Raw genomic sequence first — 19,041 nt, 5'->3', positions numbered from 1 at the left:
CTTGACCTGATGAAGCCCAATAGTAGGGATCTTTTAGCTCTTCAGGAAGGAGTCTCATAATGATAAAGGATTGGTGACTCAGGACTCCATTGTTAAGGTTCAACCTTTCTTGTAACTTTTAGTTTGAGCAATTGATGATTTGTTTATATATTCCTTTTCTTTAAACATAAAGAGGAAGTTTTTACTGCTTGGAAAGCATAGAATTAGGCTTTTGTGTAGGTTAGGTGATCAAAAATTGCATGCGCTTTCTTCATATTTTCAGTGTTGTATAACTTGGGCCATGTTTTCTTAACATTCCACATATTCTTAACATGCATATCTTCTCACACTCTGGCACAGGTCAGTTTTCTTAGAAAATGCAATTTGTAGGAAAAAAAATGTAATAGTGTTGTTCAAATACAAGAGCCTCATGGCAAAAAAAACAGGATTATACATGTTTGGCAGCTGACTATTTGCACATTAATTGTGGTTAAATATTTACTTCCTTAAGTATTATGGAATGAAAAATGTTCCTTTATAGTGTAAAATACATCTGTGTTTAGAGTTTTCACCATAAAGACCTTTAACATATTTAACATGTTTAACTTTAACTTGTCCATATTTTACTGGGAAGGAAATGGAAAGTTGACCATAAAATTTTAAGGTTTTTGTTTTTGTCTTTGGGCATTATAGATCCTTTATGACTGGTATCTCCTTTGTGAAATTTTGGTGCAGAAATATTTCAAATGACTAAAATGACCATAAAAGGAGGAATTTTGGTATGATTACTAAGCCAGTATATTAGTTGATAAATGTGTAATATGTCTACAGTGTCAGGACTGGATCCAAAACCAGGTGAAGTCCATATGAATCTTTGCTCTGACTTCAGTGCCATTTGGATTAGTCCTGTAGACTGTGAACTATACAAACAGTTATAAAAAAAAAAACAACAAAAAAAAAACAAAGACCTTGATTTTAAAAGTTACATGGCTCATTGCAGTTTAGTATTGTGATTCAAACAGGATTGTCATCTTGTTACCTACTAATCATGGGAGCAAAGGTTTGACGAAGCAGACCCTTCATATGAAACAAAATAAGAGAAGTTTGGAATCTGATGTCACAAGTTTAAGATAATTGCTCAGAATTTAATTATCCAAAGCACAGATATATGCTAATCAGTTAAAAATCGGAATTGTTATTTATATAAGACCAGATTTTTTTTAAAGGGATTTAGGTACTTAACCCATATTGCACTTGTCTTTTTTTATTATAATACTATATCCGTCTTTTGGAGTCGTACTTAATAGGACTGAACTAATCCATAACATTTTGTTGCTGGTCTGCAATAGTTAAGATGACGTGACTTCTAAGACTTCTGGAATATCTTGGTTATAAGAGTTGCACATGCATTTTGGAAGACTCAGTCCCCTTTAGTACTGTCCTCCCCCTCCCCTCCACTCTACCAGAAGTGTACCCAGAAGGGGTACACTCCTTTAAAAAGGTTGAAAACCCCTGCCTTGGAGCATTACAAAGGCTAGCTCTCCAGCACTATTCAGGTTAAGGGTCTGGTTCCCTGAAATGCAATTGTCACAGATCATGTCGCTTTTGATGAAAACCCTGCTACAGGACTCCCCAAGAAGAAATCTTATTTTCTTTCCTTTTCCCCAAGTATCCTTTGAGGCAAGCCCTAGCATGGCTTCTCAAGAGGCAGTCCTCTGGCTTCAGGACTCTGGCTGTTCTCTATCCCTGGCTTCTCTGGTGATCTTTCGTACCCCCACTTCAGAGCTCCTTTTTTTGGTCAGCTGCGAAAGCGGTTTTTTCCTGCTTCAAGAGGGAGAGGTCAGGGGTCAGTGCCGATGTCCCAAGCGGTACAGCAGAAAGCTTCACTCCAAACCAAAGGTCTTTATTGTGTGAGTACAGTTCCCTCCATCCTCCCGTGTACTCCACTCTGTCCTATCTGGACTGTTCTTTCTGCTCTCTTTACTCTGTCTGCCCCGGGACTTTCTTTGCTCCCAAGCTCTCTGAGCCTCACTTTTTTTTGCTGACGACCCCCCCCCCCCCCCAGCAGCCAGCCACACACAAAACTGTTACAAAACTATAGTATTAACCTGGGGACATCACTCACCCAGTAAAATGAAACGTCACTGGGAACAAATCAGGGAGCAGTCTCCAGGCCTTGCTGCTAGGCTCAGGCTGCTGTCTTCCTCTGGGGTGCAAGGGGCATCTGTGTGTCCTACGTACGAAACTATTTACAGCAAAACATGCTCACACTGACCCCTTCCTCCCCCTCCCCAGTGTTCCCCTCCACAAATGCAGCCTAGAAGTCAGCCCATGGCCTTTTTGGTGACAGTAATACCACTATGCTGCAGTATACCTAAATTGTTAAATTTAATCTTCACTTCCGCTAATTAAAAGCAGATTTCTAGCCTTCTACTATCTCTGCAACCTTGCAAATAAGACTCCTTCAAAAATTCTGTATCAGTCTAAAAATGTATAACAGGTGCTCTAGCTAGAGCTGATTAATCACTCGTTCAAAATGAGCTGATAGAAATATAGAAATAATTACTATATATGCAGTGGGTTTTGTGTAGACTTCTGTTACACTGATGACTTGTTATCTAATCCAGACTAAAGTTTTAGGTACTTCAAAGTGTTTTTTGCTTTGCACAGCAGCAGATTAAAAGGTTGAAAAGCACATTGGAGAATGCCAAAGGGGTTGTTATCTTTCCTTGGAAGAGAGAGTTTAAACAGAGTTTTCTCAGTTTAATAGATTTTTATTGTATTTTAGATGTTATGTTTTGCTTTGCTCTGAGTTTTTCACAAATGGATGTCAAGTGCTTTTTAAATAAATTGATTTATGGACTATTATACTGTTTTAAGTAGAGTCTCAATTTTTTTACACTGAACTCCCAAGGAATTATCTGCTGGGAGAGACTTAGCACGTGTTAAAGTGACTGTTAAAAGATTTTTTTTCCACCAAAATCACCAATTGTTGCCCTGGCGTTTTCATTTTGAAACAGGCATGTTTGAAGCGAAAAGTTAAGTAATTGTTACTTCCACCTTATCAGGCCCAGTGATAATAGACTCCCCAAACAGGTTGGTGTGATGTAAGGGCAGATGGAGAATAGCAAGCTGCTTGAACCCAGGCTCTCAAAAGCATCAGGTCTACCTCACAGTGCCCCTTTGGAGCTGACATGAATGTGCACTTTCTAATTCCTGTCTCCTCCCAGCCCCCCAAAATGGGATCATAATGGCTTAAAGCCACTGTTTTGGTTTATCCTGTTAAGTAAAAACTGGAATCAGTAGAGGCCTTGTAATGGAGATCAGAAAATCAGATTGAAATGATTGTCCTTTTTCAGTTGGGTGCAGTATATTTTAGCAGCAGGTTGTAATATATGAATACTAGTTTGGAAATTAGGAACTGCATCTTTTTTTACATAATCTAAGAGTGTGAATTTTAAAAAAGGTTACTAATTCTAGAATAATTCCTTTGCTGCTTTAGTGACTGGCTGAGGGAGATATTTATCTTATGACTTAGTGATAGGTAGTATACCACCAGGAGTGAGTTTTCTCAGGTATAATTATTTCCTGTTGCACTTAGTAGTTCTGTGAAGGCCTAAAATGACAGGTAGAAGAAACATTTTTTTACATTCAGAAACTTTTTGTCAAAATCTTGTTTTCAAATCTTCATCCAGATTTGCCATTTGCTACAATTTTAAGACCCTATAAACCATACTGATAAATGCCTTTTTAAACTCCAAGTAAATTAATTAAACTCAGTAAACTTCTTTTTTCACTAAATGTTGTTGTGTAGAATTGAATGAATCAGTTATTCAGTGTAAAAGCATTTAAGAAAACCAAATTGGAGTAACTTCCTTATCTCAGCTTTCAAGCTTCATCACTCTATTTAATACAAAATAAAGTTTAGACAAAGGAAATCAAATATACACAATTGAATGCGATTTAAACCACATTTTGATGACTGTATGGGCCAAGTGAATATGGATTATATTCCAGGATTGTTTTCAATAATAGTGTTACCATAGAAACTAATGCATATGCATGCTTAAGAGCCCTCTGCACACTTGATGTACAGCTACAGTATGCTGAGAGAGCTTTTACTGTGTTAACTTAATTTTGTAATCTCTTTTGGACTTTTTCACCCACCTCCCTTAGATGTTTTGTATTTGTCCCATTACCGCAACCCCTCTTTCCTTCTGAATCCTATTATTTGTTTCTTTCACCCTTTAGTCAGGCAGATATAATGCAGAACTTGCTCCTTAAGGGCTAGAGGAGAAAGGGTTGATTTAGATGTGAAGAGACCAATTGATGGCATAAGGATGAAACAAAGAGGTTGACTTCTACAAAAAAAACCCAAAACCAACTGGTTTTGTGCTTCTGAGAATTCAGAGCAGTTTTGTTTTTTGTAGCGTAGCAATTGTGAGTAGGATACCGCACTGGGACCCAGGAGATCTAGTTGAGTTCCTGGCTCTTTGAGATTCTCCCTTTAGGTTCATGGGTACAAGTCGCATAATCTCTCTCTTCTCCCATCTTTAATCTGTTTAGGTTGTTAGATTGTCAGGGTAGGAGCTGTCCCTTGCTCGATGCTTGTGCAGTGTCTAGCACAGTTGGGCCACAGTTTTTATTGTGGTTTCTAGGAGTTGGTTTTAATAATAATAATAATAATAATAAACCTGCTGCAGAAAAACGCATTGTATCCCATTGTATCCCACTGTAGGCACTGTATGTAATTCTTGGTAGGAGTGGCCCAAGCAGTGTAGTGAAGTCAAACCCACAGTCTGGTCCTCTTACAAGTTTTGAAATTGATGTTGTTGTGTTGGGGCTTTTCTTAATTGCATGTGCAGGTGCATCCTCAAAAAACTGGCCTTGGAAACGCTGAAGAAATACTTCTCTCTGACCACGTGGATTTTTTTCTCCAATCAGCAGTTAGCTCTAGAAATATTATTCTGTTAATCCTGAAAAGAGAATAACTTTTATTTCAACACCAAGAGGAGTTGCTTAAGTCAGGGGTCAGCAGTGTGTGGCCCTGAGAAACATTGGATTGAGCCTCTGGACCTGGGGAGGTTGGCAGTGTCCTGGCACCAAGGGAGTTGAGCAGCAGGGGCATTGCCTGCACCGTGCTGTGGACAGATGGCAAGGGGCTTTGTCGCGGCCAGGCAGTGCAGCAACTTGCCTGCGCCACAGCCAGGCAGTAGGGAGAAACAGTGGCAGCAGCTTGGACCTAGTGCCAGTCCATTTCAGATCCAAGCCGGGTAATTTTAGCCCACTGCAACAAAGTTTGTGAACAGCTGACCTAGGTGACTCTGGAATGCTGTTCCAATGAAAATAGTCTAAGGTATAGAGTAGGGCTTCTTGGCCATATCTTGTGCCTGGAGCCCATACATGTGGTCTGTTTAACTTGAGCATTTGGAGATTATATATCCCAAAGCTCATTTTGCCATTTTGAAGAACGTGGCTCTCAGTTGGCTTCTGGCTTTATAATAATGAAAATATTTCTGCAGTGTCAGGTTGCAACCTACAGTTTGGGTCCAAATACTTGGCTAGATGATCTGTTCAGGTCCCTCTTGACCCTAGCAACTATGAAACTTCCTAAATTATAAAACACAACAAAGAGGCTTCAAATTCACTACAGAAGATTACCAAGGCTTCTTTCCAGGAGGCAAGGAGCAAACATCTCCGTGAGAATCAGTTTAGTCAAGGGGTGGGCAAAATTCGGCCCGGGGGCCAGATGTGGCCCGCCAGGCCATTCTATCTGCGACCCTCCGCCCAAAATAATTGCCCGCCCCTGGTTTAGTCCATTCCATGCTATTCAAGGGTCTTATAAAGCCTTCATCCTCACTGTGGCATCTGAGTGCATGCAGTGGTTTAAGTGAGTTGACTCATTTGCTGCATTTCGTTGCTTCTCCATTCCCCTCTTTATGAAGAATATTTCATGTGTGGTTTTTGTTGTTTTTAAATTTATTTTAATTTTGTTTATCTGTGAAATACTGCAGGCTCTTGTCGGTGATTATCAGTATACCTTTCATATCGTCAGCAAAGACACTGTGATAACACTGCTACTGTCCAAATATTTAACAAGTGACTTTAATTTCATCATGCTTTTTCATTTAAACAGGATACAATTTTGGCAGAATTGCTTCAGATCCATAAAGAACATATAGTGGGCTACCATGAACATGACTCACTCCTGGACCACAAAGAGGAAGAAGAATTGACTGAAGAAGAAAGGAAGGCAGCTTGGGCAGAATATGAAGCTGAGAAGAAGGTAAAGTTGGATGCATTAGCTTTAGCATTACCTTTAATTTAGCATTAGCTTTAATAATGTCATTGTGAAATGTGTGAAATATTTTTAGCTTTTTACATTTTTTAGCTTTTAAAAATAATGTAATTTTAAAAAAGATTTTAAAATAGCTCTGTGGTAGGCTTGAGGTTCTGAATAATGCTATATGAAACAATAAGTTTAAATACCATCTCTTTGAAAGCAAACTGTGAGGTATGAAAAAATTCCTTTGTGGTTTGCCATTTTGTTGCAGGCTTTTATGTGTATATGCTTCAAGCTACTTCTGTTTGATTTTAACACATTTTACCATTTTCTTTTTTGATTTGTAGTTTTTACATTTTATGTTAAACTCCAGCGGGAGCTCTTTATAATTCTGTGTTTTGAAAATATAAGGAAAAGCTCTAGCTCTATTAATAGTTGCTTAAAAAAAGAGAAAAAATGAGTTTGACATTTAAACCAAACCCTAATATCCCTTCCACCTTTGTCCCTTCCCTGCTTCCCCCCACCCCAGAAAAAAAACAGAAAAGAAAAGAAAACAATCCTATTGAGGGATAAGTACAAACCAGAATTGGTCTGGACATTTTGTAAGAAATATTGTTCCTGTCCCACTTCAAGACAAGTGCTCAGCAGATCATGATATGTAAGACTTAACTTCATTTGAAGACCCAAGAAAAGGATGATTCCTGTTCAGAATTAACACTGGCTAAAATTACATAGATATTCTGGCTAAAATTACATAGAGGGTTGCTTTATGACATAAGAGTTTTCACAGGCACCATTTATTATATCTGGCTTGTTCAGTTGCTTTCTTGCACAGTATTTCACTGTGTATCCTAAGAGAAAGTGTTTACTATATTGGCTCACATACTTCAGATATTTTGAGGGGAAAAAACAAGTATTTATCTTTTGCTATTAGCAAGAGGTGGACTTGTTTGTTTCTGTATAGAGCCATGGTTGTTATGCCACCCCTGTTCAGGCCCTGCAGTCATCAAGGGTCCCCATAATTTGGAAGAGAAGCATGCTTGCGTATTTTGCTAACATTTTGCAGCCGGGCATGCCTGTCTCTTGCTTTGCCATGTAGTTTGTTTGAATATTTGGGGGATTTTTTTTCTGCCTTAGTGACTTCTTGATCTTATCGTTTTTATGTTTATTTCAACTATGGGATTGTATATTTGAAACCTATTCCTTGCAAGGGGTCTTTCAGTGGCTAGAACTTGATGTACAGTATTTCTTTCAAGGCAGGTTGATCCTGTTCATCTAGTTTTTTCTGTATTCCATCAATTCATTCATTTTGGAAATCCTTGCTCTGTTGCTTCTATATGTAATAGATGTTTTTTCTAGCCAAAATACGTAATACTTTATCTCGTAGTACTTTGCCATATACTTTTTAAAAAAATCAAAGACATTGGGATTGAACATGAAAATGCAGGTTTTAACAAGATAGTCTCCAGCAGTATGCATGCTGGATTGCGTTATGTTAGTCCTCTTCACTGTAGAAATGTGTAAGGCCTGAACAAGAGCACTCCATCTGGCAGTTAGCAGTGGCTGTCATGATGGAATTCCAGCTTTACTCCTTCATTTCTTTCCTTTGTTCTTTTCCATTCTCTTGGGTCATCCTTTTCTTTTCAGTGATTGTTCCCACCTTAAGCCTGTATTTGGTAAGGTGACATTCTCCCTTCTGTATGCATGCCCCAGCCATATTGAGCTCTACTCTTTTACATATTTGCCATAGATCATTAAACCAGTTTTCTTTCATGCCTCTTCATTCATTACTTTTTCAGGTCTAAATATTATTATTGTTCCCCTCCAGCAGCTTTTCTGAAATGTTTCTAACTTATGCGTGATCTTAGAAATCCTCCTCCAACATTCAGATGCATACAGTAGCTCAGTTTTCACATTGATGTATATTTAAACTTTGGTTTTCGGTTTTGCTTTTTCAAAGTCTTTCAAAGTGATACAAAGACTTTGTTTGATTTACTAATTTTGATAAGTGTATTTCTCTTGCTGTCTACATGTGCTGCTATCATACTGGCTAAATATCTAAATATTTCTTCTCTTATTGTATTTATATCAAACGCATGCACGTAAACTGGACCCTCAAATTATCTCAAGCCTTAGTAGTAAGGCCTATATGTAAAAAAGACCTTTGTTTTCTCAAAGCGTGTTAGTTTTTACCAGAGTTGGTAATGAAGATGTACAGTACCTTACTATACATATTCCTTTTGTTTCCAAGGGTCTGACCATGCGTTTCAACATGCCAGCTGGGACCAATATGCCCCATGTCAACTACAACACTCAAACGCCATATATTCCTTTCAATCTGGGAGCTTTGTCAGCAATGTCTAACCAGCAGCTGGAGGTAGGCAGTGAGTATAAATAGCGTAAGGTGTCTCTATTACTTTAAGCATATTTTAATTATTCTCATTAAGTTATAAATGGATAATTAATGTAATTCTTAAATATCCTGGTATTCAAGAAAATGTCCCCTGATTGATTAGTGTCTCGTTTTTTTTGAAGTAACTACTGTTTCATTTAAAATTTTACTTGTGTACATATTAGCAACACTGAATCTTGCCTGTAGATGCAACCACATTAGTAACATTAAAACAAGTAATAAAAATGTTTGACATGCACATAGTGAGTTATAATTGTGATAAGTGATGGTCAAGGTCAAAATAAATAATGCAACGCTACAAAAAAGTTTAGATGCAAGTTTAGTACTACTTTAATAATCTAGCTACCACTTAAGCAGTTTTTTTAAAACTGAGATTTATGTTTACTGTTAATATTTTCTCTCTCATTACTGCAATCCAAGCTCTAGTCATGTATGAATTTTTCCTCCATGTTACCCAACTGTTCATTTGTGGCATATTGTAAAAAGGTTAAAGTATGCTGGCTTAAACAGGGGGTGAAAAGGGTTTCTAAATGTGTTGGCATGTGTTGCTTTGCACCTCCCCGTTATAATTTGTTTTCTGCTTTTCTCTCAGGACCTCATTAATCAAGGAAGAGAGAAAGTTGTAGAAGCCACCAACAATGTAACTGCGGCAAGAATTCAGCCCCTTGAAGATATTATCTCAGCTATAGTAAGTAAGATTGATATAACTCACACTGGGCCAGAAGCTGGGAAAATACTGAGCAGTATCAAAGAAAAAATGATTATTTGTTGGGTGGTGAATTGTAATTTTATTTTTATATTAAAATACAAGTCTCTCAAATAATGTTTCTCCATTAGCCTAACTTGTAGTAACTTCTAATTAACGGCAGTGAGGCAATAGCATACGTGTCCGTAGTAGTCTTGGAGTGTCAGCAAATTGCTCAGGCACTCCTTGTCGGCGCTACTTGCCATACAGTAAAAATACTGCATTGTCCATAGGAGAGTAATAGGTAAGCTCCACAGAAGAGTACTCCCTCTGTTCTTCCCCATCCCCTTTGTTTTAAAAGACAACATTTAGAAACACATTGTCTGAGTTGGTAAGAGTAAAGAATGGGTAACTTTGAGCTCAAGCTCTAAAACCGTTCTTTTTTAGAGCCTTCACTGGACTCACCTCTGGCCCACGGGCATTTACTTGGCTTGCTCTTACTTTTCCACCAAAATTACATTAGTCATGTTTCATTTTCAGTGGAAGGATAATGTGACCCTGACAGAGAGCCAGGTACAGGCCTTGGCCCTAAGTAGACAGGCAAGCCAAGAGCTGGATGTGAAGCGCAGAGAAGCCATGTACAACGATGTCCTGACAAAACAGCAGATGGTAAGAAATCTGAGTGTTTTTGATAGCTGCATTTATGTGGGGCGGGCCATGTGGGTGTCAGCTACTCTAACCAGCACAATATCGAATGCCGGCTTATCAGTCTTATAGGCCAGGTAACAACCATCAGTGTAACTTCCACCGTACCAGGACATGCTGGTTTGGGCAATGTGGTAGTGTTGCATTGTTTATTTCCTATTTGGGGAGATATCTCATGAAGTGAGAAATAGTCTCCAAAATGTGTTCCTTTCAGGTGTTTTACTTGAAATGTTAGAGGGCCAGTGGCTTAAAGAAATTTAAAAACCTGGCGTTAGACATGATGTGTGGGGTCAGACTTGTACAAAGACTGTTTATCCTAAAACAGCTTGATGCCCTGGGCAGCGGAGGTGGATCCCACCGGCAACGCCAACTGTTTTTTTGTTTGTTTGTTTGTTTTGCAGCCTCTCTTCTCCCCCCCACCCCCACATCAGTGCCCTGGGCTGCCACCCCAGTCACACTTCCCCTTAGTTACACCACTGTTATCAGCCCTGTGTCTTGCAGTTTGCATATTTTATAGGCATACATCATAACTTGTCCCATTTACAGCTATATAGTTCTGAAAAACAAATCCAAGTGCATAAACTCTTACATGCCTCACATCTTCCTACAAGGAGGATCCAAAGAGATCCCATGCCAACATGAGCCTTTGGAAGACTTTCCCTTTGTCCTTTGCCAGTTACTGCGAAGTTCTGAGTTTTGGCACCAAGGAATTACCTTATGAAGCGTGCACATTACTTAGGAAGCACTGACGAGTTCCGTGGGTTTAAGCTGTTTTATGAAATCGGAACCTTTCTTTGTAGGCGTTACTCTTTGGGAAGTGTTTTCTCCTTTTGGCGTTTGTCATTAAATGTTTATTTGTCAATCAAGCTGTAGGATATTCAGAAGGATAATAAATGGTACCTGACAGAAAATGCAGTAACTAATATGTAGGAGTAATTTCACAGTATAGTGCATGTCACCATGGCAACTAACATAAATGCTGCCTGCAATACAATAGACAAGTCATTAGGAGGACTCAGCCCTAAATGGTGTTACTAACTGGTTTCTACAGTAATCAGTTAGTGAATGCCATTGCATTAGTGATGGTGATAACAATAATGCTTTTTCCTTCACCCATGGTACCCCTAGCAAATGGATTTTAACTCTGAACTTGATACTTACAGCATTGAGACAGGTCATGCACTTGTAACAGCTCTACTTTCCCTCCACAGTTAATCAGTTGTGTTCAGAGGATACTTATGAACAGAAGACTACAGCAGCAGTACAATCAGCAGCAACAGCAGCAAATGTCTTATCAACAAGCAGCAATGAGTCATCTTATGATGCCAAAGCCTCCAAATTTAATCATGAATCCTTCCAACTACCAACAAATAGATATGAGAGGAATGTATCAGTCCGTTTCAGGTGGTATGCAGCCACCACCACTGCAACGCGCACCACCCCCAATGAGAGGCAAAAATCCAGGACCTTCCCAAGGGAAATAAATGTGATTTTGCACTTAAAGCTTAAAGGATTGTTAAAATCAGAGAAAGAACTTTTATTTTTTTAGGAATCAATGGCTTAACAGAACTCAACTGTATAAATAGTTTGGTTGGTCCCCTTAAATGTTAGCGTTTCAGCTTTGTTTAAATAGGACATAATGTTTTCTCTGATTTGTCAGTGATGTTGCCTAGAATTTTCTTACATGTTTTGAGTACAGGAGATATCAAATTGTTTTCAGTGAAAACAAGTCCTTCCATAACAGTAGCAGCTCCACAGGTTTCCTGTCTAAACTCCTACGCTTGCTTTTAGTAGCCATAAAAATATTACCAGATTTGAGAGGCTTAGGGAAGAATACAGATCTGTATATTTCAGTATGCCATTATATAACATGTACACAGCTGAGTTCTTGATTAGAGTTGATTCCTTAAATTACGGAATACTTTTCTACTTGCCCGTTTTTTGAAATTAGTGGGAGTGTTAAGCCAGAAGAAATAGTCTAATTTCCTTTTGACTGATGTCTGGACTCATGCGATATCACTTGTGCTGAATAAAGCATAGGAATTGAAAATTTTCTTGAGAGAACTGAGTGCAATATTCTTAAATACTACTGCTCTGAAATGTCTGGGTCATGCAGTTATCCTGAAACTGTGTATACAGCCTTAATCCGCGACTGGAGACGAGAAACTTTTTTTTTTCCTCCGGTCTTCTGCCACTTTTTATTTTCGGTTTTCTGTGATGGAATAACAACTGGTCAACTTAAGGTTACAGGTTTTTATCCTTCACATGCTAATTTGCTCTATGCTGACTTCAATACAAAGCACATTTCTGTTAACTCCTTGATGCTGGTGCTAGTGTCTCTTCCCATTGCCGGCAATGGGATTTGGGCCAAGAAAATCAAATTCCTGGTATTTTGGGGGTTAAAGTAGTGATGGTGATTAGGGTCACACCCTCTTTTCTAAACGGTATCAAAACAACAGAACCATTGCTGACTTTAAATGCAATGAACTGTGCTTCAGCCATTTCCAGGGCTGCCAGAATTGTGGAGTAGTTCTTCCTTTCCAGAGAAAGATCTCTGGCTGTCACTCTCTCCTCCCCCACCCTGACCTCCTGTTATTTTCCTGAGAACATAATTTAGTACAGAAGTGTGATAGTTCTACCCTTTTTTGTTACTATTAATATTTTAATGTAGACCAGAGGTAAATTTCTGGTTTATCCTTAACATCCTCCTTAGACACATCTTAATCACTTATTAGTACAGCTTGTGTGTTTCTGATGATCTAATTATACACACATAAATAGGGCTTTTCTTTGCATGTAGTTTGGTTGATACTATTTTTGTTAAAGAAAAAGATTTATAGAATGTGGGAGTAACATTAAATGACAGGAATGTTTGAGGCGATGGTGTATTGAGTATTGACAACAGCTAGAAAACTCATTGGAAAGAAGAGCTGGATGGAGGGATTTGCTCTAGATATCACTGAACTCATACAACTGCTGACATTTAACTAAAACTGATTTAATTTCTGGAATCATTCATGCAGGATTTTCTCGAGTTTTTATGTCCTGAATGGACAAGTGTTTTAGCATCTAAATATGTAAATCTTGAGATACTTCAGTTTGTGATTGAATTTTGGTTTATGCTATGAGTAGAGTTTTAGATCTGATGTAAAACCAGCTAACCAAATTGTTACTTTGGACTCTTCATGACAAGACACCACAACAAAAATCGGTATGGTCTAGTGCTCTGTCAGCTCTGTAATTAAACTTCTTTAATTCTGGGGGAGGGGAGCCAAAAAAAGAGATGTATTCACTTGAAAAGAAATGAAAAAATGAGACTTTGAGACAAACGTTTGAAGGCAAATGTTCTCTGGGCAACTGTCACTGATATTCCTACGTGTCATGAATAAGAAATTTGTTCTACCAGACCTGGGGATTTTCAATGGAGTTTTACAATAACTCGCTCAAAGACTTAAATGTGGAAGTTTTAGGCAACATTTAAAGGCACATTTTTTCATCCTGGACAAAACTATGGATAACAGAAGACTAATGCATAAGAGGATATCAGAGATAAGAAGCATCGAAATAAAACTTGGACCACTTTGCATATATGTTTCTCACTTGACATTTTAGCTGCATAATATGTGCTTTGAGTATAACATCAAGCTTTAACAAATATTTAAAGAAAGAACATTACATCAGTAAGATATTAAAAGGCTCATTTTTATATTTGTTTTAGATGTTTTAACTAGATGAAATGGCTTAAGATGATGAATAAAAATGTTGCTTGTAATACACTTTTGCCTGCTAAATTCTCCACATTTTGTAACCTGTTTATTCCTTTGGATGTAAAGCGTTTTTGCTTAGTATTGTGATATTGTATATGTTTTGTCCCAGTTGTATAGTAATGTTTCAGTCCATCAACCAGCTTTGGCTGCTGAAATCATACAGCTGTGAAGACTTGCCTTTGTTTCTATTAGACGGCTTTTCAGTTCTGTATTAAATATCTTAAGTACTGTAGAAAAGATGTCACCTCTTCCTATAAGGCTGTTTTGTAATATATATAAGGACTGGAAATGTGTTTTTAAAGAAAAGAAGCATTCAAGTATGACAATATACTATCTGTGTTTTCACCATTCAAAGTGCTGTTTAGTAGTTGAAACTTAAACTATTTAATATCTCATTTAATAAAGTGACCAAAATACATTCATGTGCCTTGGGATGCATTTTTTAAACCGTGGTGTTGGAATCTCTTAGGGTGCACAGGGGTTCATGAAGCGCAAATTCAGGGCTGCCCAGCTGGTGCCCTGGGGGCCACCTACCTGGCTGCTGCTCCCTCTGTTGCTCTGGCTTCTGCTGCAGCTGGAGGCTCTAGGCTCCTTCTCCACCCTAGGCTTTTACATGATGCTCCCACCCCCAGGGTCAAAGCAGCCTGCAGTGCAGTGCAGTGAGTGAGCTGAGGTGGGGGTGACCCAAGTGCCTGTGGCTCTCACTAACTCAGCCCCTGCTGGTGCGGCGCACAGCCCCCAGCTATTTAGAAATGGGACGGCCCTGAGCTATGAATGAAGCATCATTGACTTGTTCTCAAGTATAAGCTACCTTTTGCATGTTTTGTTCAGGAAGAACACTTGTAGAATCTATGCGTCAAAAGGTCTCACCTGATAAAGCACTTCACTTAAATGGTTTTTACTGTGCGCCCATGCTTGTATTTTCCATTTTTGACCACAGATGATGAATTGTCCAAGTATGAGAAATCATAAAGGTCAGTTCAGTCTTGTTAAGAAAACCCCAAACTTTGTCCTTGTTTGGCTACTGAATCCTGTTTTATTCACCAGTTGGCTCCTGTTCTGGAACCAGCCACAAAATAACTCCTATGCATGGCTCATGAAGAAAAGCACTTGTATTTCTGCTGTAAAATAGTGCAATCATAATTTGCCAAAGTACATCTTTCAAGGAAGGTCTTTCCTAGTGACATGAAAACAAAAATCTTCATACACAATAAAATTCATTACAATAAATTGTGTGATAAGGATCAATGCAGGGAGCCCCTGTGTTTAATCTCTGTAAATAATCTCTTGGTTATACATATGGCAATTTCCATTGAACCCGGTGGAAGATCCACACATGTATTGGAGGGCTTTCCAAGTTGAATGGTGAGTTCTACATGGAAAGTAGATGTCCATGAAGATTGAGCACAGTTCTGCTAAGGCTTTTAATGCTAAACCAGGTGTGGGAAGTGGGTGTGTCTGCATGTAAGAGGTGTTCAGTAAGGGAAAAAATACTTCCTTTCCCTTTTTTAAACCGTTCTAATCTGATCCTCGCAATCAAAACCTCTCAAGAGTGGCATATACAAAGGTCAATTCACAAATGGAACATAGGATTTTTGGGGAGAGAGATCCACCTAATGTTTCATCTCCTTATGGCAGAACAACAATCCCATGCTGTGTCAGTTAAGTGTTTGGAAAAGAGTGTAGCATCTTCAGCCTCATCAGTCCATGCAGGTAAGAAAATAGTTCTGTCCTCAGATTGTCCCTTTCCAGCTCTGCACCAGTGCTGATGTTGTCATTAATGTTTGCATTCAAGTAATGAGCATTTGTTTTTGCTTTTCCATGCTACCAAGCACAAACAGCCTGAGGGCACGTCCCAGAGTAAATGCTAGTGGGACACTCAAGGCCAGCATGACTTCAAAAGACCCATGCTGCCTGGATCTGAAGGGGGACCATAGCCTAGGAGATGGGTTCAGAGGAGGCTACTTTCTGTATAAATAGCCAGTAGTCCTGGCCCCCAGTCACAAGGAGTATGCTGATGATGACCACCCTAGGCAATTTAACAGAGTCTGTGGGAGACTAAGTTTGCCAACTTCCTTGATGTTTGGTCTCTAGAACGCTCTGACAATGTATCGCACGTTATTATGGAGATCTTCCATAAGCAGGAAGATTTGAGAAGACCCATTTCTTCTGCCTGGTGACCAAATTAACTAAATTGCAATGTAGTAAAAAGAAAAGCAGATTTGCTGTGTGGGAGTGGGACAGATAGAAGGCATGAACCTGAGGGATGCTGACTGCCTCCAATGTATTGATTTCATAGAAAGAGGGTGCTCAGCTCCCATTTTAGGCTAAGATCCTAGTGTTCTTAGTTTGCTATTTTTTAAAAACTGGTTTTGACAGCTGCACATATGTGCAGTACTGCTTTATAAGACACCAAATGTGAAATGCTAAGTGATCCATGTGGCTTAAATCAAACAATCCAATGACAATAACCACTTATTACTGTTGAGAATACCACAAAATATGTTTATCAGATTTTTCTGATTCTTGCCTATACATGTTAACAGCAAAACAGGTAGGAGCGTGTGCCCACTGTACCCTACATATTAATCTGCTGGATGTAATAAATATTTTTTATATAGATGGGAAGGAACATGAGAACCTTAGGTCTTGTGTTTAGACAACCTTGTAAATCTACCGCAGCAGGTACGACAGCTACTATCCTCAACCTTTTTCATGAGGGCAACTAGAGGCAGGAGAAAGAACTAGCATTTCCAAAACTCTTTTTTTTCCTAATTAGGCAGTGGTTTGGCATGCCATGCTCTGCTTGCCATACGTAATCCTCCAGGTTGACGTGCCCTCCTCACACCTCTCCTTTGTCGTGGTACCAACAAAGATGCTACCACCTTTAGGCTGCTTCTGTGCTGAGGTCATGGCATAGCAAGCTAAGCAGCAGTGCTTCCTGGTACTCCCTGTCTGTCTACATCCATCTCTTCTTGATTGTCTTAATTCTAGATTTTGGGCAGGGACTGTTTTTGTCTATGTTTGTACAACAGCTGGCACCACAGGGTCCTGATCCATGGATAAAGAACCTAGGCCTACGGTTAATAAATAAGTAGTGATACGATCAGATCGCCTGTGGTTGTGGCCTCATGATATATCCTGCAATGTCAATAATCCTGAATTCTTTTGCGTGACTTCACCCAACATCAGGATCCTGTTCTAATTCTGCCACAACTGGCTGTATGGACAAATACTTTTAAATTGGTGTCTCCGTTTAGTTCTTTGTGCACCACAGTACCTCCTTCCTGTGGTGCTCTTCTTTTCAAACCTGCCATTTGCCAAGGGTAGAATAGTTTAAGAGATGGGCAGTATTTGAGACTTCAGGTTCCTGGGGGAGGAATAACAGTTTTATGGTTTATTTTTAACACCTATCTAGAGCAGGGGGATCTCCAGGACTTTGCTGATGTGGAACAGGGAGAAAGGAGCCTCCAGCTGATGATGTCATGCACCCAGCTGGCTCAGCCTTACCTTCAAGGGAGATTTTTAAGAAGAGAAATTTAAACTTTAAAACATAAGGAAACAATACGAAGGCAAACCCAAACCATACGTTAGCATTTGCTTTTACTAAGTTAAGAAAAAAGTTTCAAGTTGAAGCGTTGCAAACATTTTTTCCTATGGAACATTCCTACCAGGAGCTGCACAGCACCCTGGAGACCCATCTGCCTGCAACTGGTGTGTGGAATTTTCATTATAGAAATTATTTGATTGTAGGAAAAGCATTTCAGCCAACGCCTTTTATGCTTCTCTATCGTGCCGATTGCAGAAGCCAGCTGAAATCTATGCAAGGCATAGGAGCTACGGATAGACTTACAATTTCACATTTCCAATATATCTGTACTAATTTTCTTGTCAGAAGCTGTAGTTACAGGGTGCTGACACCCTTGGAAAATGCATCACATTTAGTGATACCCTTGGAAAATACATTACATTTAGTGCACAGACCTGCTTAACAGGCAGCCAAAATCTGTGGCCCCCATGAGGCCTGGATTCAGCAAAGCAGGTGCTTGATGATGTTAGCATTTAGTAGCCCTGTGGGCTACACAACGTAAGAATCGCCATGTCAGATCAAAACAAAGGCTAATTAGCCCAATGTCCCGTCTCCAGCAGTGGCAGGTATTGGATGCTTAAGAGGAAATATATGAGAAACAGGACATGTGGTGATCCATTCCCTGTGATAACATACCAGTCACCAGCATACCTATGCTTAAATACTTTTCAGGATCTAAACCCAGCAAGTATCCATTAGCCAGTATTGGTTAATAAGCGTGACAGAATTTTCCTTGAAGATGATGCAGTTCATGCAAAACATTTATGTTATGGAAAAAAAAATTAGGAGCCCTTTTCAAGGAGAAGCTCAAGAAATTCTTGGTAGACTTCCTGTGTGAACAGTAAGATTGCAGCACAGGCTCCTAGGATGGATTTTATCACTTCCCTTCATCCTTTTGCAGTAGGAATCTGTTGATTCTAAGAATCTACTGGATACTTGAGAGGAAGACGACTGACACAAGCAAAAGTTCATGCATGTTAGAATCGATGCATTGAGTCATCTCACCTACCTTATCACACCCTATGGCCACATCCTGCTTCCTGTAAAATCCATGGCAAAATTTACCTTGGCCACAGTGAGGTCAGGACTGGCCTTTCACTTTACTTGGAGAATATTCTCAACTCCTATTAGCTGTTTGTTCAAAATTTTGAAGATGAAAAGCAGCAGGTAAGTGCTAACATCATCTGCCTGTAAAATGACTTGTGTTCAACATCCAGTGAATCAAGAAGGGGGAAACAGAGGCCACAGGCAGAATCATCTGTGGCTGACTCTGCAAAGCAGTCCCGGCTATTTAGTTAGTCAGCCCCATTAACTTAGTGCCAAACGGAAACGCCTCCTTGGGTCTTCTGCTCTTTGGAAGGTAGCCTGCCTATGCGTGCAGACTGGGCATCAAAAGCTTTGTGGTCCTGCTTCCCTGGAATCCCCCCCAAGATGTTAGCTGCAGTTGCCTTTGCGAAGGGGTTACAAGGTCAGGTTTTGACTTCTTTTTTTTAAATAAGGGAAAGGTAAAGGGCACACTTGGGACAGTTACCATAAATGGCATTGCCTCGGATTCTGACATAGCCACCGAGGACGAGAAGTTTCAGGGGTGACTCAGAGGGAAAAGTAAATAAACATTTT

The 19,041-nt window shown here is 39.4% G+C and overlaps 1 protein-coding gene across 2 annotated transcripts in view; it reads left to right on the top strand.

Annotated features, from left to right (window-relative positions):
* Nucleotides 1-14,250, top strand: part of ATRX (ATRX chromatin remodeler) — a 157,985-nt gene extending 143,735 nt beyond the window's left edge. For both annotated transcript variants that reach the window (XM_014607174.3, XM_006262569.4), the window contains 5 exons: nt 6,116-6,265; nt 8,514-8,639; nt 9,268-9,363; nt 9,901-10,029; nt 11,277-14,250. In XM_014607174.3, the coding sequence (XP_014462660.2) occupies nt 6,116-6,265; nt 8,514-8,639; nt 9,268-9,363; nt 9,901-10,029; nt 11,277-11,549 (774 nt within the window). In that variant the 3' untranslated portion in view covers nt 11,550-14,250. The remainder of the gene's footprint in view (nt 1-6,115; nt 6,266-8,513; nt 8,640-9,267; nt 9,364-9,900; nt 10,030-11,276) is intronic.
* The last annotated feature ends 4,791 nt before the right edge of the window (nt 14,251-19,041 follow it).

The sequence above is a fragment of the Alligator mississippiensis genome, chromosome 8 (genome assembly GCF_030867095.1).
Source record: "Alligator mississippiensis isolate rAllMis1 chromosome 8, rAllMis1, whole genome shotgun sequence".
Lineage (NCBI taxonomy): Eukaryota > Metazoa > Chordata > Crocodylia > Alligatoridae > Alligator > Alligator mississippiensis.
This window is presented reverse-complemented; position numbering and strand designations above follow the sequence as displayed.